Source organism: Salvelinus namaycush, chromosome 7 (assembly GCF_016432855.1).
Source record: "Salvelinus namaycush isolate Seneca chromosome 7, SaNama_1.0, whole genome shotgun sequence".
Taxonomy (NCBI): Eukaryota; Metazoa; Chordata; class Actinopteri; order Salmoniformes; family Salmonidae; genus Salvelinus; species Salvelinus namaycush.
Window position 1 is genome coordinate 54,149,740 of NC_052313.1, and position 16,852 is coordinate 54,166,591.

At 42.0% G+C, this 16,852-nt stretch overlaps 1 protein-coding gene across 1 annotated transcript in view; it reads right to left on the bottom strand.

Annotated features, from left to right (window-relative positions):
- Positions 1-437: 437 nt before the first annotated feature.
- Positions 438-16,852, bottom strand: part of LOC120051454 (immunoglobulin-like domain-containing receptor 2) — a 60,563-nt gene continuing 44,148 nt past the window's right edge. The window contains exons 4-9 of the mRNA XM_038998317.1: positions 12,244-12,390; positions 10,684-10,857; positions 10,295-10,423; positions 7,312-7,549; positions 3,302-4,205; positions 438-1,439 (exon numbers count right to left, since the gene is read on the bottom strand). Coding sequence (XP_038854245.1) covers positions 1,404-1,439; positions 3,302-4,205; positions 7,312-7,549; positions 10,295-10,423; positions 10,684-10,857; positions 12,244-12,390 — 1,628 coding nt within the window. The 3' untranslated portion in view covers positions 438-1,403. The remainder of the gene's footprint in view (positions 1,440-3,301; positions 4,206-7,311; positions 7,550-10,294; positions 10,424-10,683; positions 10,858-12,243; positions 12,391-16,852) is intronic.

A 16,852-nucleotide genomic window follows, 5' to 3' on the forward strand; every position in this document is an offset into this window, starting at 1 on the left:
GTTACTGGCCCAACACTCTTAACCGCTAGGCTACCTGCGTCCCTAAAGTTCCAGTTTCTCTCACTGGCGCTGTTAGTAGTACCCTCTAGTCCAAACCTACTGGGTATAACACACATTGTATCATTGCATTAAACACAATGATTGTAACGGCTGTCATATTCTTCCTCCTCCTCGGACGAGGAGAGGCGAGAAGGATCTGACCAATATGCGGAGTGGTTAGTGCTCATGATGATTTATTAAAACGAACACTGAACACTGAAATACAAAACAAATAAACGAAGTGCAGAAACCTATACAGTACCGTGTGGTGAAAACACTAACACGGAAACAAACACCCACAAAACACACGTGAAACCCCGGCTGCCTTAGTATGATTCTCAATCAGGGACAACGATTGACAGCTGCCTCTGATTGAGAATCATACCAGGCCGAACACAAAATCCCAACATAGAAAATCACACATAGACAAACCCACCCAACTCACGCCATGACCAACTAAATAAATACAAGACAAAGGAAAACAGGTCAGGAACATGACAATGATTAAGAAACACTGTGTCCTCTATCCACAGAGTCAAGGCCAAGCAAGGCCAATAGGTGCTTTACAATGGCACTGAAAAACACAATGGTATGGGGGATCCACACCATTCACACAACAGAATCCAAACGTTGTCTCAACGCCGGCCTTCGACCGTGACTGGGCAGTGGTGGTGGTGGTGGTGCAGGCAGTGGCAGAAACTCCAGAGTGACATCATCATTCAGCGACTTCACAGAGAGAGCGTGCACTGTGTAGAGGTGGCAGTGACAGAAACTCCGGGATGACATCGTCATTCAGTGTGTGTTGTTAGTGAGAGAGAAGAATAGAATAGACAGGGAGATGGAGAAACTATTCACTCTCACACACAAAAGAGCAGACAGGAATAAGCACCATACTTTGTCTCACACACACACCAATACACATACACACCAATACACACATTCACCAATACACACACACACACAGTGCTATTTGTCCTGTGCATCCAGAGGTCTTTGTTCCAGCTCTGAACATTACTCTTCTTCTTAGGTCATGGTGATCGATGTGTATCTGAAGCCTGATCAGACTGTCCCAAGTCCTGTGCCATGGTCAGTCCAGTGGATGTACTGCCTGTCACTCAGAGGTAGCCATTCCCTCTGCTGCTGGATGCAAGGTCACTGACCTCTCCATGGTTTTCTCTGCTTGCCCAGTGTGGTCTGAGAACCTCTCCTCTCTCCTCCCCAGTGTGGGGTGATGGGGGGGTAGAGGATGATCCCCAGTGTGGGGTGATGGGGGGGTAAAGGATGATCCCCAGTGAGGGGTGATGGGGGGTTAGAGGATGATCCCCAGTGTCTTTCCCAGTGTCTGTATGTGTCCTCTCCAGGCATCAAACTATGAGAGAGTCTCTGCTAAGAAGAGTGCTCTGTTAAAAGAAAACAGCAAGAGAGCTTCACGTTAGTCACGTGTGTGCAGAGTGATGGAAGCTGTGCTTTGTGTTCATTTAGCCCCATGTAACAGTGAAAAGACCCTGCTCGTCTCAGCCAAGCTCTGTTAGGTAGTTGGCTGAGGGACAGCAAGCCAAGCTCTGTCAGTTAGTTGGCTGAGGGACAGCAAGCCAAGCTCTGTTAGTTAGTTGGCTGAGGGACAGCAAGCCAAGCTCTGTCAGTTAGTTGGCTGAGGGGCAGCAAGCCAAGCTCTGTCAGTTAGTTGGCTGAGGGACAGCAAGCCAAGCTCTGTCAGTTAGTTGGCTGAGGGACAGCAAGCCAAGCTCTGTTAGTTGGCTGAGGGACAGCAAGCCAAGCTCTGTTAGTTGGCTGAGGGACAGCAAGCCAAGCTCTGTTAGTTAGTTGGCTGAGGGGCAGCAAGCCAAGCTCTGTTAGTTAGTTGGCTGAGGGACAGCAAGCCAAGCTCTGTTAGTTAGTTGGCTGAGGGGCAGCAAGCCAAGCTCTGTTAGTTAGTTGGCTGAGGGACAGCAAGCCAAGCTCTGTTAGTTAGTTGGCTGAGGGACAGCAAGCCAAGCTCTGTTAGTTAGTTGGCTGAGGAACAGCAAGCCAAGCTCTGTTAGTTAGTTGGCTGAGGGACAGCAAGCCAAGCTCTGTTAGTTAGTTGGCTGAGGGGCAGCAAGCCAAGCTCTGTTAGTTAGTTGGCTGAGGGACAGCAAGCCAAGCTCTGTTAGTTAGTTGGCTGAGGGACAGCAAGCCAAGCTCTGTTAGTTAGTTGGCTGAGGGACAGCAAGCAGGCAGAATAAGAAGGATAAGTGAGGTCAGGTTCTGGGGTCACACAGGTTACAAAGAGATTTCACCTGGCTCTGCCATTTCAACTGAGGTAAAAAAAATCTGTTAGTAGGCTGAACACAACGCTGGCATTAGCCAAGTAGTGGTAGTGGTAGTAGTATTAGTAGTGGTAGTAGTAGTGGTAGGAGTAGTAGTAGTAGTGGTAGTAGTGGTAGTCAAGATGTTAAGTTGAACAAATGTGATATCTAATCACCTGTGCCTTTTAATTGTAACTGATTACAGACAAATGGAGTTAGAGCCATAAAAGTCCATATCAACACAGTTGTAAACCATTAGATTAGAAAAACAAACAGGGAATAAGATGTTGTTGGCAGAATGGAACGATAGAAAAGGTAAGTGGTTCAGGTTCAGATCTTGACGGTAGTTTTCCAGCTTTTCCTATTATGGTTTGATTCTGCGTATCTCTCTGGCTAAGAGGCACAGGTGCAATAACTTCTAAAACTGATTCCTTTCTCACCTGAGTCACAGTATATCTGTTAAGGTGAGCCTCCATACCTGAGAAAGATGGGCATTAGCTTATCGCTTGTCTTACCTTAAAGGGATACTTTGGGATTTTGGCAATGAAGCCCTTTATCTACTTCCCCAGTCAGATTAACTCATGGATACCAATTTTATGTCTCTGCATTCAGTCGTTTTGCAAACCAATGCTAACTAGCATTACTGTACTACTACAGTTACCATAGACGTCCAGTCATTGCGCTAACGCTAGTTAACAATTGCGCTAACACTAGTTAGCATCTTCCTTCAAACTGCACGCAGAGACATAAAAATGGTATCCACAAGTTAATCTTACTCTGGGGAAGTAGATAAAAGGGCTTCATTGACAAAACCCTGAAGTATCCCTTTAAGCAGTCTTAGCTAAAGTACTGTATGAGCATAGGGATATCTTTGCCCTAAATAAGTAGTCTCAACTATAGTACAGTATCTCTTCAGTATATTTCTACTGTGGATGAAGTGAACCCATACTGGGTGTACCCTAAATGTAGCTCACCACTTTCCGGGGCTTATCCCGCTCCTCTCCGCTCTCCTGCTGTAGGGTATGGGCGTGGCTATGGGTGGAGCCTCCGTTGGAGGGGCGGGAAGAATGGGTGGAGCCTCCATTGGAGGGGCGAGGGGAGGGGGAGGGGCGCTCAGCGGCTCTGAACCGCTCTAACGCAGTCTGGCAGGACGGGGGTAGAGAGTCTTCTCCCCGTGAGTCTAATACCAACTCCACCTCCCTGTTGCTAGGCCAACGGCTATGGTGACGCTCGCCGCCACTGCCGCTGCTCTTCTTAGAGCCCTTAGAACCCTTAGAAGGGGTGTCTGAGGGCGTGTCCTCTTCGCTGCGCCCCCCTCCCCTGCCCCTATCACCCCCACTGTCACTGGCCCCACCCCGTCTGGTCTTGCGCTCCAAAAGAGTGCTCAGGAGTTCGTCATCGTAGTCCCGCCCCCGGGGGCTCTGGCGAGGAGGGGGAGGAGGGGCGGGGGGTTTAGGGGGGCGCTGCTCCAGCTCGTTGTCCCACGTGCCCCGTCTCTTCTTGGGCGAGAGTGGCGGACTGCGTTGTCGGTCTCCCTGACGATCTCCATGACAATCCTCTTGGCGATCTCGTTCTCGCCAAGTCTCTGCGCGGTCATCGCGATCCCTGTTGTCACGGTAACCACGTTTCGTCGTCTTGTCCCGGTAAGAAGGCGGATAGTATTCCCGATCTCGATCCCTATCCCGGTCACCTTCTCGTTCACGCAGCTCCAGTCTCTCGTACTCCTGGTCGGTGTCTCTGATGTCCCTGACAGTGAGCTCCTCCCTGGGGCCTCTCTGTCTGTAGCACTGGGCAAACTCCTCCAGCTCATCCAGAGAGCCTGACTTCCCACCCAGGAGGAAGGCCTTACGCTGCAGGTGCTCCGAACGAGGGTTCCACCTGGACATAACATCACATTAGGAACTTAGAACACACACACACACACACACACACACACACACACACACACACACACACACACACACACACACACACACACACACACACACACACACACACACACACACACAACCCCTATGAAGACACACACACAACCCCTATGAAGACACACACACAACCCCCACTCCCCTCCACACACACACAACCCCTATGAAGACACACACAGAACCCCTATGAAGACACACACACAACCCCTATGAAGACACACACACAACCCCTATGAAGACACACACACAACCCCTATGAAGGCACACACACACACACACACACACACACACACACACACACACACACACACACACACACACACACACACACACACACACAACCCCTATGAAGACACACACACACACACACACACACACACACACACACACACACACACACACACACACACACACACACACACACACACACACACACACACAACCCCTATGAAGACACACACACACACACACACACACACACACACACACACACACACACACACACACACACACACACACACACACACAACCCCTATGAAGACACACACACAACCCCTATGAAGACACACACACACAACCCCTATGAAGACACACACACACAACCCCTATGAAGACACACACACACAACCCCTATGAAGACACACACACACAACCCCTATGAAGACACACACACACAACCCCTATGAAGACACACACACACAACCCCTATGAAGACACACACACACACACACACACACACACACACACACACACACACACACACACAACCCCTATGAAGACACACACACAACCCCTATGAAGACACACACACACACAACCCCTATGAAGACACACACACACAACCCCTATGAAGACACACACACAACCCCTATGAAGACACACACACAACCCCCACTCCCCGCCACACACACACAACCCCTATGAAGACACACACACAACCCCTATGAAGACACACACACAACCCCTATGAAGACACACACACAACCCCTATGAAGACACACACACAACCCCTATGAAGACACACACACACAACCCCTATGAAGACACACACACACAACCCCTATGAAGACACACACACAACCCCTATGAAGACACACACACAACCCCTATGAAGACACACACACACAACCCCTATGAAGACACACACACACAACCCCTATGAAGACACACACACACACAACCCCTATGAAGACACACACACAACCCCTATGAAGACACACACACAACCCCTATGAAGACACACACACAACCCCTATGAAGACACACACACAACCCCTATGAAGACACACACACAACCCCTATGAAGACACACACACACAACACCTATGAAGACACACACACAACCCCTATGAAGACACACACACAGCCCCTATGAAGACACACACACAACCCCTATGAAGACACACACACAACCCCTATGAAGACACACACACACAACCCCTATGAAGACACACACACACAACCCCTATGAAGACACACACACACAACCCCTATGAAGACACACACACACACACACACACACACACACACACACACACACACACACACACACACACACACACACACACACACACACACACACAACCCCTATGAAGACACACACACAACCCCTATGAAGACACACACACACACAACCCCTATGAAGACACACACACACAACCCCTATGAAGACACACACACAACCCCTATGAAGACACACACACAACCCCCACTCCCCTCCACACACACACAACCCCTATGAAGACACACACACAACCCCTATGAAGACACACACACAACCCCTATGAAGACACACACACAACCCCTATGAAGACACACACACAACCCCTATGAAGACACACACACACAACCCCTATGAAGACACACACACACAACCCCTATGAAGACACACACACAACCCCTATGAAGACACACACACAACCCCTATGAAGACACACACACACAACCCCTATGAAGACACACACACACAACCCCTATGAAGACACACACACACAACCCCTATGAAGACACACACACACAACCCCTATGAAGACACACACACAACCCCTATGAAGACACACACACAACCCCTATGAAGACACACACACAACCCCTATGAAGACACACACACAACCCCTATGAAGACACACACACACAACACCTATGAAGACACACACACAACCCCTATGAAGACACACACACAGCCCCTATGAAGACACACACACAACCCCTATGAAGACACACACACAACCCCTATGAAGACACACACACACAACCCCTATGAAGACACACACACACAACCCCTATGAAGACACACACACACAACCCCTATGAAGACACACACACACAACCCCTATGAAGACACACACACACAACCCCTATGAAGACACACACACACACACACACACACACACACACACACACACACACACACACACACACACACACACACACACACACACACACACAACCCCTATGAAGACACACACACACACACACACACACACACACACACACACACACACACACACACACACACACACACACACACACTACCCCTATGAAGACACACACACAACCCCTATGAAGACACACACACAACCCCTATGAAGACACACACACAACCCCTATGAAGACACACACACAACCCCCACTCCCCTCCACACACACACAACCCCTATGAAGACACACACACACAACCCCTATGAAGACACACACACAACCCCTATGAAGACACACACACACAACCCCCACTCCCCTCCACACACACACAACCCCTATGAAGACACACACACAACCCCTATGAAGACACACACACACAACACCTATGAAGACACACACACAACACCTATGAAGACACACACACACAACCCCTATGAAGACACACACACAACCCCTATGAAGACACACACACAACCCCTATGAAGACACACACACAACCCCTATGAAGACACACACACACAACCCCTATGAAGACACACACACAACCCCTATGAAGACACACACACACACACACACACACACACACAACCCCTATGAAGACACTCCCCTCCACACAGTGTAAAGGCGTTACTGGCGACCTGCTGTTATTATTATGATGATGGTCCTCCTCAATGCTGCGGTTGCGGCGGTGCTGGTAGCGTGTGGAGCGACGGGTCTGAGAGGAGGACGGGGGATGATGGAGGTCAGGGATGTCTTCAAGGTCACGGTCGTGGTCAGGGATGGCTGGCAGGGCCTTCTTCTGTATCTGGCGGTAGGACTGACGGAAACTCCCTGTATCCATCTCATGAAGAGAACTGAGCTCTGAGATACTGCAGGCTGAGGGGGAGGAGAGGGAAGGAGGAGGAGGAGGAGAGAGGAGGGGTGGAGACATGAGTATGTTTTTGTATTTATGATACTATGAATCACAGTGTTAGTATCACAGTGACTAGGCCTAAGATAAGATGCCAGTTGAATGAAGCATCCAGTGGACATGCACAGAACATAGAGAGAGAGAGAGAGGAAGTCCTAGATGAAAAACCTCTAAAACAGACACATTACAATAGGTCTTCTTTTACAGACTGTCTTTGACACACAAGGACAACACATCCAATCGGAGAAAGAAAACAATCTGCCAGCAGTTGATGAGGATTGGAGGAATTCAAGGAATGAATCATTAGATGAGGATCAACAAGGTGGTGATGTACGGATAGTGTGAGACTGGCTCACAAAACGAGGAAGAATCAGCTGGGTTGTCTTTATGAAGTAGGATGAATCAGGTGTGTTGTCTTTATGAAGTAGGATGAATCAGGTGTGTTGTCTTTATGAAGTAGGATGAATCAGGTGTGTTGTCTTTATGAAGTAGGATGAATCAGGTGTGTTGTCTTTATGAAGTAGAATGAATCAGGTGTGTTGTCTTTATGACCTAGGATGAATCAGGTGTGTTGTCTTTGTGAAGTAGGATGAATCAGGTGTGTTGTCTTTATGAAGTAGGATGAATCAGGTGTGTTGTCTTTATGAAGTAGAATGAATCAGGTGTGTTGTCTTTATGAAGTAGGATGAATCAGGTGCGTTGTCTTTATGAAGTAGGATGAATCAGGTGTGTTGTCTTTATGAAGTAGAATGAATCAGGTGTGTTGTCTTTATGAAGTAGGATGAATCAGGTGTGTTGTCTTTATGAAGTAGGATGAATCAGGTGTGTTGTCTTTATGAAGTAGAATGAATCAGGTGTGTTGTCTTTATGAAGTAGGATGAATCAGGTGTGTTGTCTTTATGAAGTAGGATGAATCAGCTGGGTTGTCTTTGTGAAGTAGGATGAATCAGCTGGGTTGTCTTTGTGAAGTAGGATGAATCAGGTGTGTTATCTTTATGAAGTAGGATGAATCAGGTGTGTTGTCTTTGTGAAGTAGGATGAATCAGCTGGGTTGTCTTTGTGAAGTAGGATGAATCAGGTGTGTTGTCTTTATGAAGTAGGATGAATCAGGTGTGTTGTCTTTATGAAGTAGGATGAATCAGGTGTGTTGTCTTTATGAAGTAGGATGAATCAGGTGTGTTGTCTTTATGAAGTAGGATGAATCAGGTGTGTTGTCTTTATGAAGTAGGATGAATCAGGTGGGTTGTCTTTATGAAGTAGGATGAATCAGCTGGGTTGTCTTTATGAAGTAGGATGAATCAGCTGGGTTGTCTTTATGAAGTAGGATGAATCAGCTGGGTTGTCTTTGTGAAGTAGGATGAATCAGCTGGGTTGTCTTTATGAAGTAGGATGAATCAGGTGTGTTGTCTTTATGAAGTAGGATGAATCAGGTGTGTTGTCTTTATGAAGTAGGATGAATCAGGTGTGTTGTCTTTATGAAGTAGAATGAATCAGGTGTGTTGTCTTTATGAAGTAGGATGAATCAGCTGGGTTGTCTTTGTGAAGTAGGATGAATCAGGTGTGTTGTCTTTATGAAGTAGGATGAATCAGGTGTGTTATCTTTATGAAGTAGGATGAATCAGGTGTGTTGTCTTTATGAAGTAGGATGAATCAGGTGTGTTGTCTTTGTGAAGTAGGATGAATCAGCTGGGTTGTCTTTGTGAAGTAGGATGAATCAGCTGGGTTGTCTTTGTGAAGTAGGATGAATCAGCTGGGTTGTCTTTATGAAGTAGGATGAATCAGGTGTGTTGTCTTTATGAAGTAGGATGAATCAGGTGTGTTGTCTTTATGAAGTAGGATGAATCAGGTGTGTTGTCTTTATGAAGTAGGATGAATCAGGTGTGTTGTCTTTATGAAGTAGCATGAATCAGGTGTGTTATCTTTATGAAGTAGGATGAATCAGGTGTGTTGTCTTTATGAAGTAGGATGAATCAGGTGTGTTGTCTTTGTGAAGTAGGATGAATCAGGTGTGTTGTCTTTGTGAAGTAGGATGAATCAGCTGGGTTGTCTTTATGAAGTAGGATGAATCAGCTGGGTTGTCTTTGTGAAGTAGGATGAATCAGCTGGGTTGTCTTTGTGAAGTAGGATGAATCAGGTGGGTTGTCTTTGTGAAGTAGGATGAATCAGGTGTGTTGTCTTTATGAAGTAGGATGAATCAGCTGTGTTGTCTTTATGAAGTAGGATGAATCAGCTGTGTTGTCTTTATGAAGTAGGATGAATCAGGTGTGTTGTCTTTATGAAGTAGGATGAATCAGCTGGGTTGTCTTTATGATTTCAAATCAAACACATTTTTATTGGTCACACATTTAGCAAATGTTATTGCAGGTGTAGCGAAATGCTTGTGCAGCTGCAGGAGAAGAGAGAAGAGGAGCACTGTTGAAGCTTCATGCAGATTACAGCTAGAGTATATAAAGCATGTTGACTCTGTCCTACACAGGGGTTGTCTGTCTGTAGGGCTTACAGCCATGAGGCAGGTTGATTTCAGAGTGGATTTGATTTCACAGAGGATGTCAGAGTGTAGTAGATTATAAGTCCTGCTGAGTCTACACAGGGTAGGGTAACTATCTGTCTGTCTGTAGGGCTTACAGTCATGACACATGCAGAAGTGGATTTCAGACAGAGTAGAGTATAGGGTGTATAGAGTCTACTGTCTGTCTGTCTGTCGGGCTTACAGTCGTGGCTCTGGGGCTTGGCCGGGTGGAAATGAGCCAGCTGCTTCTCTACGTGCTGCAACACCTTCAGAGAGTCCTGATCCAGAGAGGACTGATCCAGAGTGGACTGCAGCCGGTACACAGGCCGCACTGAGACGTATATGAGACAACAAACACTTGTCAGGCAGGAGAGGAGAGACAGGCCTCACTACTACACACTGTTGAGCTCTATGAGCTTTCCACACACGTTCAGCAAGGTGAAGAAATGGCTGTTCAACTATATCAGTATGTTTCTTATATTGCTGCCTTTAAATTAAGAAATGATGTTAAAAATCCAAATGCAGTTTGTTAGATAACGTTTAAAACATCAGAACATCAATAGACAACACCAGACCAGACCCAGTACCCACCTCCAGCTGCGCTGTTCTCTGACACAGAGGGGGGAGCGGACATCATCCCAGTGTCCACCAGGGAGGGGGGAGCGATGGGGACCATGGCCGGGACCCCAGGTACGTAGTAGGGTGGATAGACAGCAATCTGGGGGGACGAAGCCCTGCTCCTCAACCCCTTTCCTGCCTCGTACACTACATGGAGAGAGAACAGAGAGATAGAAGAGACAGAAAGTACTGGAGGAGGAACATTCATCACTTCAGGTATTCCAGACTCCACAGGTAATACTGCAGGAGGAACATTCATCACTTCAGGTATTCCAGACTCCACAGGTAATACTGGAGGAGGAACATTCATCACTTCAGGTATTCCAGACTCCACAGGTAATACTGCAGGAGGAACATTCATCACTTCAGGTATTCCAGACTCCACAGGTAATACTGGAGGAGGAACATTCATCACTTCAGGTATTCCAGACTCCACAAGTAATACTGCAGGAGGATCATTCATCACTTCAGATATTCCAGACTCCACAGGTAATACTGCAGGAGGAACATTCATCACTTCAGGTATTCCAGACTCCACAGGTAATACTGCAGGAGGAACATTCATCACTTCAGGATTCCACACTCCACAGGTAATACTGCAGGAGGAACATTCATCACTTCAGGTATTCCAGACTCCACAGGTAATACTGGAGGAGGAACATTCATCACTTCAGGTATTCCAGACTCCACAGGTAATAATGCAGGAGGAACATTCATCACTTCAGGTATTCCAGACTCCACAGGTAATAATGCAGGAGGAACATTCATCACTTCAGGTATTCCAGACTCCACAGGTAATACTGGAGGAGGAACATTCATCACTTCAGGTATTCCACACTCCACAGGTAATACTGCAGGAGGAACATTCATCACTTCAGGTATTCCAGACTCCACAGGTAATACTGCAGGAGGAACATTCATCACTTCAGGTATTCCAGACTCCACAGGTAATACTGGAGGAGGAACATTCATCACTTCAGGTATTCCAGACTCCACAGGTAATACTGCAGGAGGAACATTCATCACTTCAGGTATTCCACACTCCACAGGTAATACTGCAGGAGGAACATTCATCACTTCAGGTATTCCAGACTCCACAGGTAATACTGCAGGAGGAACATTCATCACTTCAGGTATTCCAGACTCCACAGGTAATACTGGAGGAGGAACATTCATCACTTCAGGTATTCCAGACTCCACAGGTAATACTGCAGGAGGAACATTCATCACTTCAGGTATTCCACACTCCACAGGTAATACTGCAGGAGGAACATTCATCACTTCAGGTATTCCAGACTCCACAGGTAATACTGCAGGAGGAACATTCATCACTTCAGGTATTCCAGACTCCACAGGTGCTCTGGGAATTCTACAGTATTAGAAATGATATCCACTAAAAAGGTTGTAGTGGATTGGTAGAATGAGTGACATACAGTATGATATGCTACAATAACTGTAGTATGCTACAATATTAGTTTAGTACAACAGTTGATCTAACGTGGTATGATCTCTAGTGGAAGCAGCAGGACTTACAGTGTCGTGGGCAGCAGCAGGTCTCAGGACAGCACCAACAGGACACATAACAGCAGCAGGAGTGAGGACAGCACTGGCACCAACACACACCAAACAGCAAGATGAACAGGATAATACCCAGGGCTACCGAGCCCACAAAGGCCCATTCTGGAAGAGAGAGAGAGATGAAAGTTACATTTCTATGTGCAACATTCTAGAGTAGGAAGTGGTATTTGTTTTTGCTTGGAAGAGTATTCCCTCGCACCCTCCACACACACACACACACATATCCTCTCAACTTTTCAGGAAGTCTGGTCAGGGGACTAGGCTACAGGCAGGAACGGGAAAGAGTGTTTCCTGTTACAGTATGTCATGCAGAGAGTACATTGCTGATACTGACCTAATCGACTCCCATCATTATGACAGAATGATGACTACACACAGAGACATATTTATATTCTATATACTACACACAGAGATATATTTATATTCTATATACTGCACACAGAGATATATATTTATATTATCTCTAATACACACAGAGATATATTTATATTCTATATACTACACACAGAGACATATATTTATATTCTATATACTGCACACAGAGATATATATTTATATTATCTCTAATACACACAGAGACATATATTTATATTCTATATACTACACACAGAGACATATATTTATATTCTATATACTACACACAGGGACATATATTTATATTCTATATACTACACACAGAGACATATATTTATATTCTATATACTACACACAGAGACATATATTTATATCTATATACTACACACAGGGACATATATTTATATTCTATATACTACACACAGAGACATATATTTATATTATATATACTACACACAGAGACATATATTTATATTCTATATACTACACACAGAGACATATATTTATATTCTATATACTACACACAGAGACATATATTTATATTCTATATACTACACACAGAGATATATTTATATTATATATACTACACACAGAGACATATATTTATATTCTATATACTACACACAGATATATATTTATATTCTATATACTACACACAGGGACATATATTTATATTCTATATACTACACACAGAGACATATATTTATATTATATATACTACACACAGAGACATATATTTATATTCTATATACTACACACAGAGACATATATTTATATTCTATATACTACACACAGAGACATATATTTATATTATATATACTACACACAGAGACATATATTTATATTATATATACTACACACAGAGACATATATTTATATTCTATATACTACACACAGAGACATATATTTATATTATATATACTACACACAGAGACATATATTTATATTCTATATACTACACACAGAGATATATTTATATTATATATACTAAACACAGAGACATATATTTATATTCTATATACTACACACAGGGACATATATTTATATTCTATATACTACACACAGAGACATATATTTATATTCTATATACTACACACAGAGACATATATTTATATTCTATATACTACACACAGAGATATATTTATATTCTATATACTACACACAGGGACATATATTTATATTCTATATACTACACACAGAGACATATATTTATATTCTATATACTACACACAGAGACATATATTTATATTCTATATACTACACACAGAGACATATATTTATATTCTATATACTACACACAGGGACATATATTTATATTCTATATACTACACACAGAGACATATATTTATATTCTATATACTACACACAGAGATATATATTTATATTCTATATACTACACACAGAGACATATATTTATATTCTATATACTACACACAGAGACATATATTTATATTCTATATACTACACACAGGGACATATATTTATATGCTATATACTACACACAGGGACATATATTTATATTTTATATACTACACACAGAGACATATATTTGTATTCTATATACTACACACAGAGACATATATTTATATTCTATATACTACACACAGAGACATATATTTATATTCTATATACTACACACAGAGATATATTTATATTCTATATACTACACACAGGGACATATATTTATATTCTATATACTACACACAGAGACATATATTTATATTCTATATACTACACACAGAGACATATATTTATATTCTATATACTACACACAGGGACATATATTTATATTCTATATACTACACACAGAGATATATATTTATATTCTATATACTACACACAGAGACATATATTTATATTCTATATACTACACACAGAGATATATATTTATATTCTATATACTACACACAGAGACATATATTTATATTCTATATACTACACACAGAGACATATATTTATATTCTATATACTACACACAGGGACATATATTTATATTCTATATACTACACACAGGGACATATATTTATATTCTATATACTACACACAGAGACATATTTGTATTCTATATACTACACACAGAGACATATATTTATATTCTATATACTACACACAGAGACATATATTTATATTATATATACTACACACAGAGACATATATTTATATTCTATATACTACACACAGAGATATATATTTATATTCTATATACTACACACAGAGACATATATTTATATTCTATATACTACACACAGAGACATATATTTATATTCTATATACTACACACAGAGACATATATTTATATTCTATATACTACACACAGAGACATATATTTATATTCTATATACTACACACAGAGATATATATTTATATTATATATACTACACACAGAGACATATATTTATATTATATATACTACACACAGAGACATATATTTATATTCTATATACTACACACAGAGACATATATTTATATTCTATATACTACACACAGAGATATATATTTATATTCTATATACTACACACAGAGACATATATTTATATTCTATATACTACACACAGAGACATATATTTATATTCTATATACTACACACAGAGACATATATTTATATTCTATATACTACACACAGAGACATATATTTATATTCTATATACTACACACAGAGACATATATTTATATTCTATATACTACACACAGAGACATATATTTATATTCTATATACTACACACAGAGATATATATTTATATTCTATATACTACACACAGAGACATATATTTATATTCTATATACTACACACAGAGACATATATTTATATTCTATATACTACACACAGAGACATATATTTATATTCTATATACTACACACAGAGATATATATTTATATTCTATATACTACACACAGAGACATATATTTATATTCTATATACTACACACAGAGACATATATTTATATTCTATATACTACACACAGGGACATATATTTATATTCTATATACTACACACAGAGACATATATTTATATTCTATATACTACACACAGAGACATATATTTGTATTCTATATACTACACACAGAGACATATATTTATATTCTATATACTACACACAGAGACATATATTTATATTCTATATACTACACACAGAGACATATATTTATATTCTATATACTACACACAGAGATATATATTTATATTCTATATACTACACACAGAGACATATATTTATATTCTATATACTACACACAGAGACATATATTTATATTCTATATACTACACACAGAGATATATATTTATATTCTATATACTACACACAGAGACATATATTTATATTCTATATACTACACACAGAGATATATATTTATATTATATATACTACACACAGAGACATATATTTATATTCTATATACTACACACAGAGACATATATTTGTATTCTATATACTACACACAGAGACATATATTTATATTCTATATACTACACACAGAGACAAACAATGCATTCGGAATGTATTCAAACCCCTTCCATTTTCCCACATTTTGTTTTTACATTACAATCTAATTCTAAAATCAATTAAATTATTTTGTTCCTCATCAATCTACACACAATACTCCATTATGACAAAGCGAAAACAGGTTTTCAGAAATTTTAGCAAATGTATTCAAATTAAAAAACAGAAATACCTTATTTACATAAGTATTCAGACCCTTTGCTATGAGACTCAAAATTGAGCTCAGGTGCATCCTGTTTCCATTGATCACCCTTTAGATGTCTCTACATGTCACACCCTGATCTGTTTTACCTGTATTGTGCTTGTCTCCAGCCCCCTCCAGGTGTCGCCCATGTCGTGTATTTATACCTGTGTTCTCTGTTTGTCTGTTGTCAGTTCATCTTGTCTCGTCAAGCCTGCCAGCGTTTTTCCCATACTCCTGTTTTTCTCTATAGTCCCTGTTTTATCGTTTTCCCGGTTTTGACCGTTCTGCCTGCCCTGACCCTGACCTCTGCCTGCCCTGACCCTGAGCCTGCCTGCCATTCTGTACCTTGTGACACGGTCCTGGATTACTGACCTCTGCCTGACCCAGACCCTGATCCTACCTGCCGTACTGTACCTTTCAGACTCTGCTCTGGATTACTGACCTCTGCCTGCCCTGACCCTGAGCCTGCCTGCCGTTCTATACCTTTCAGACTCTGCTCTGGATTACTGACCTCTGCCTGACCCAGACC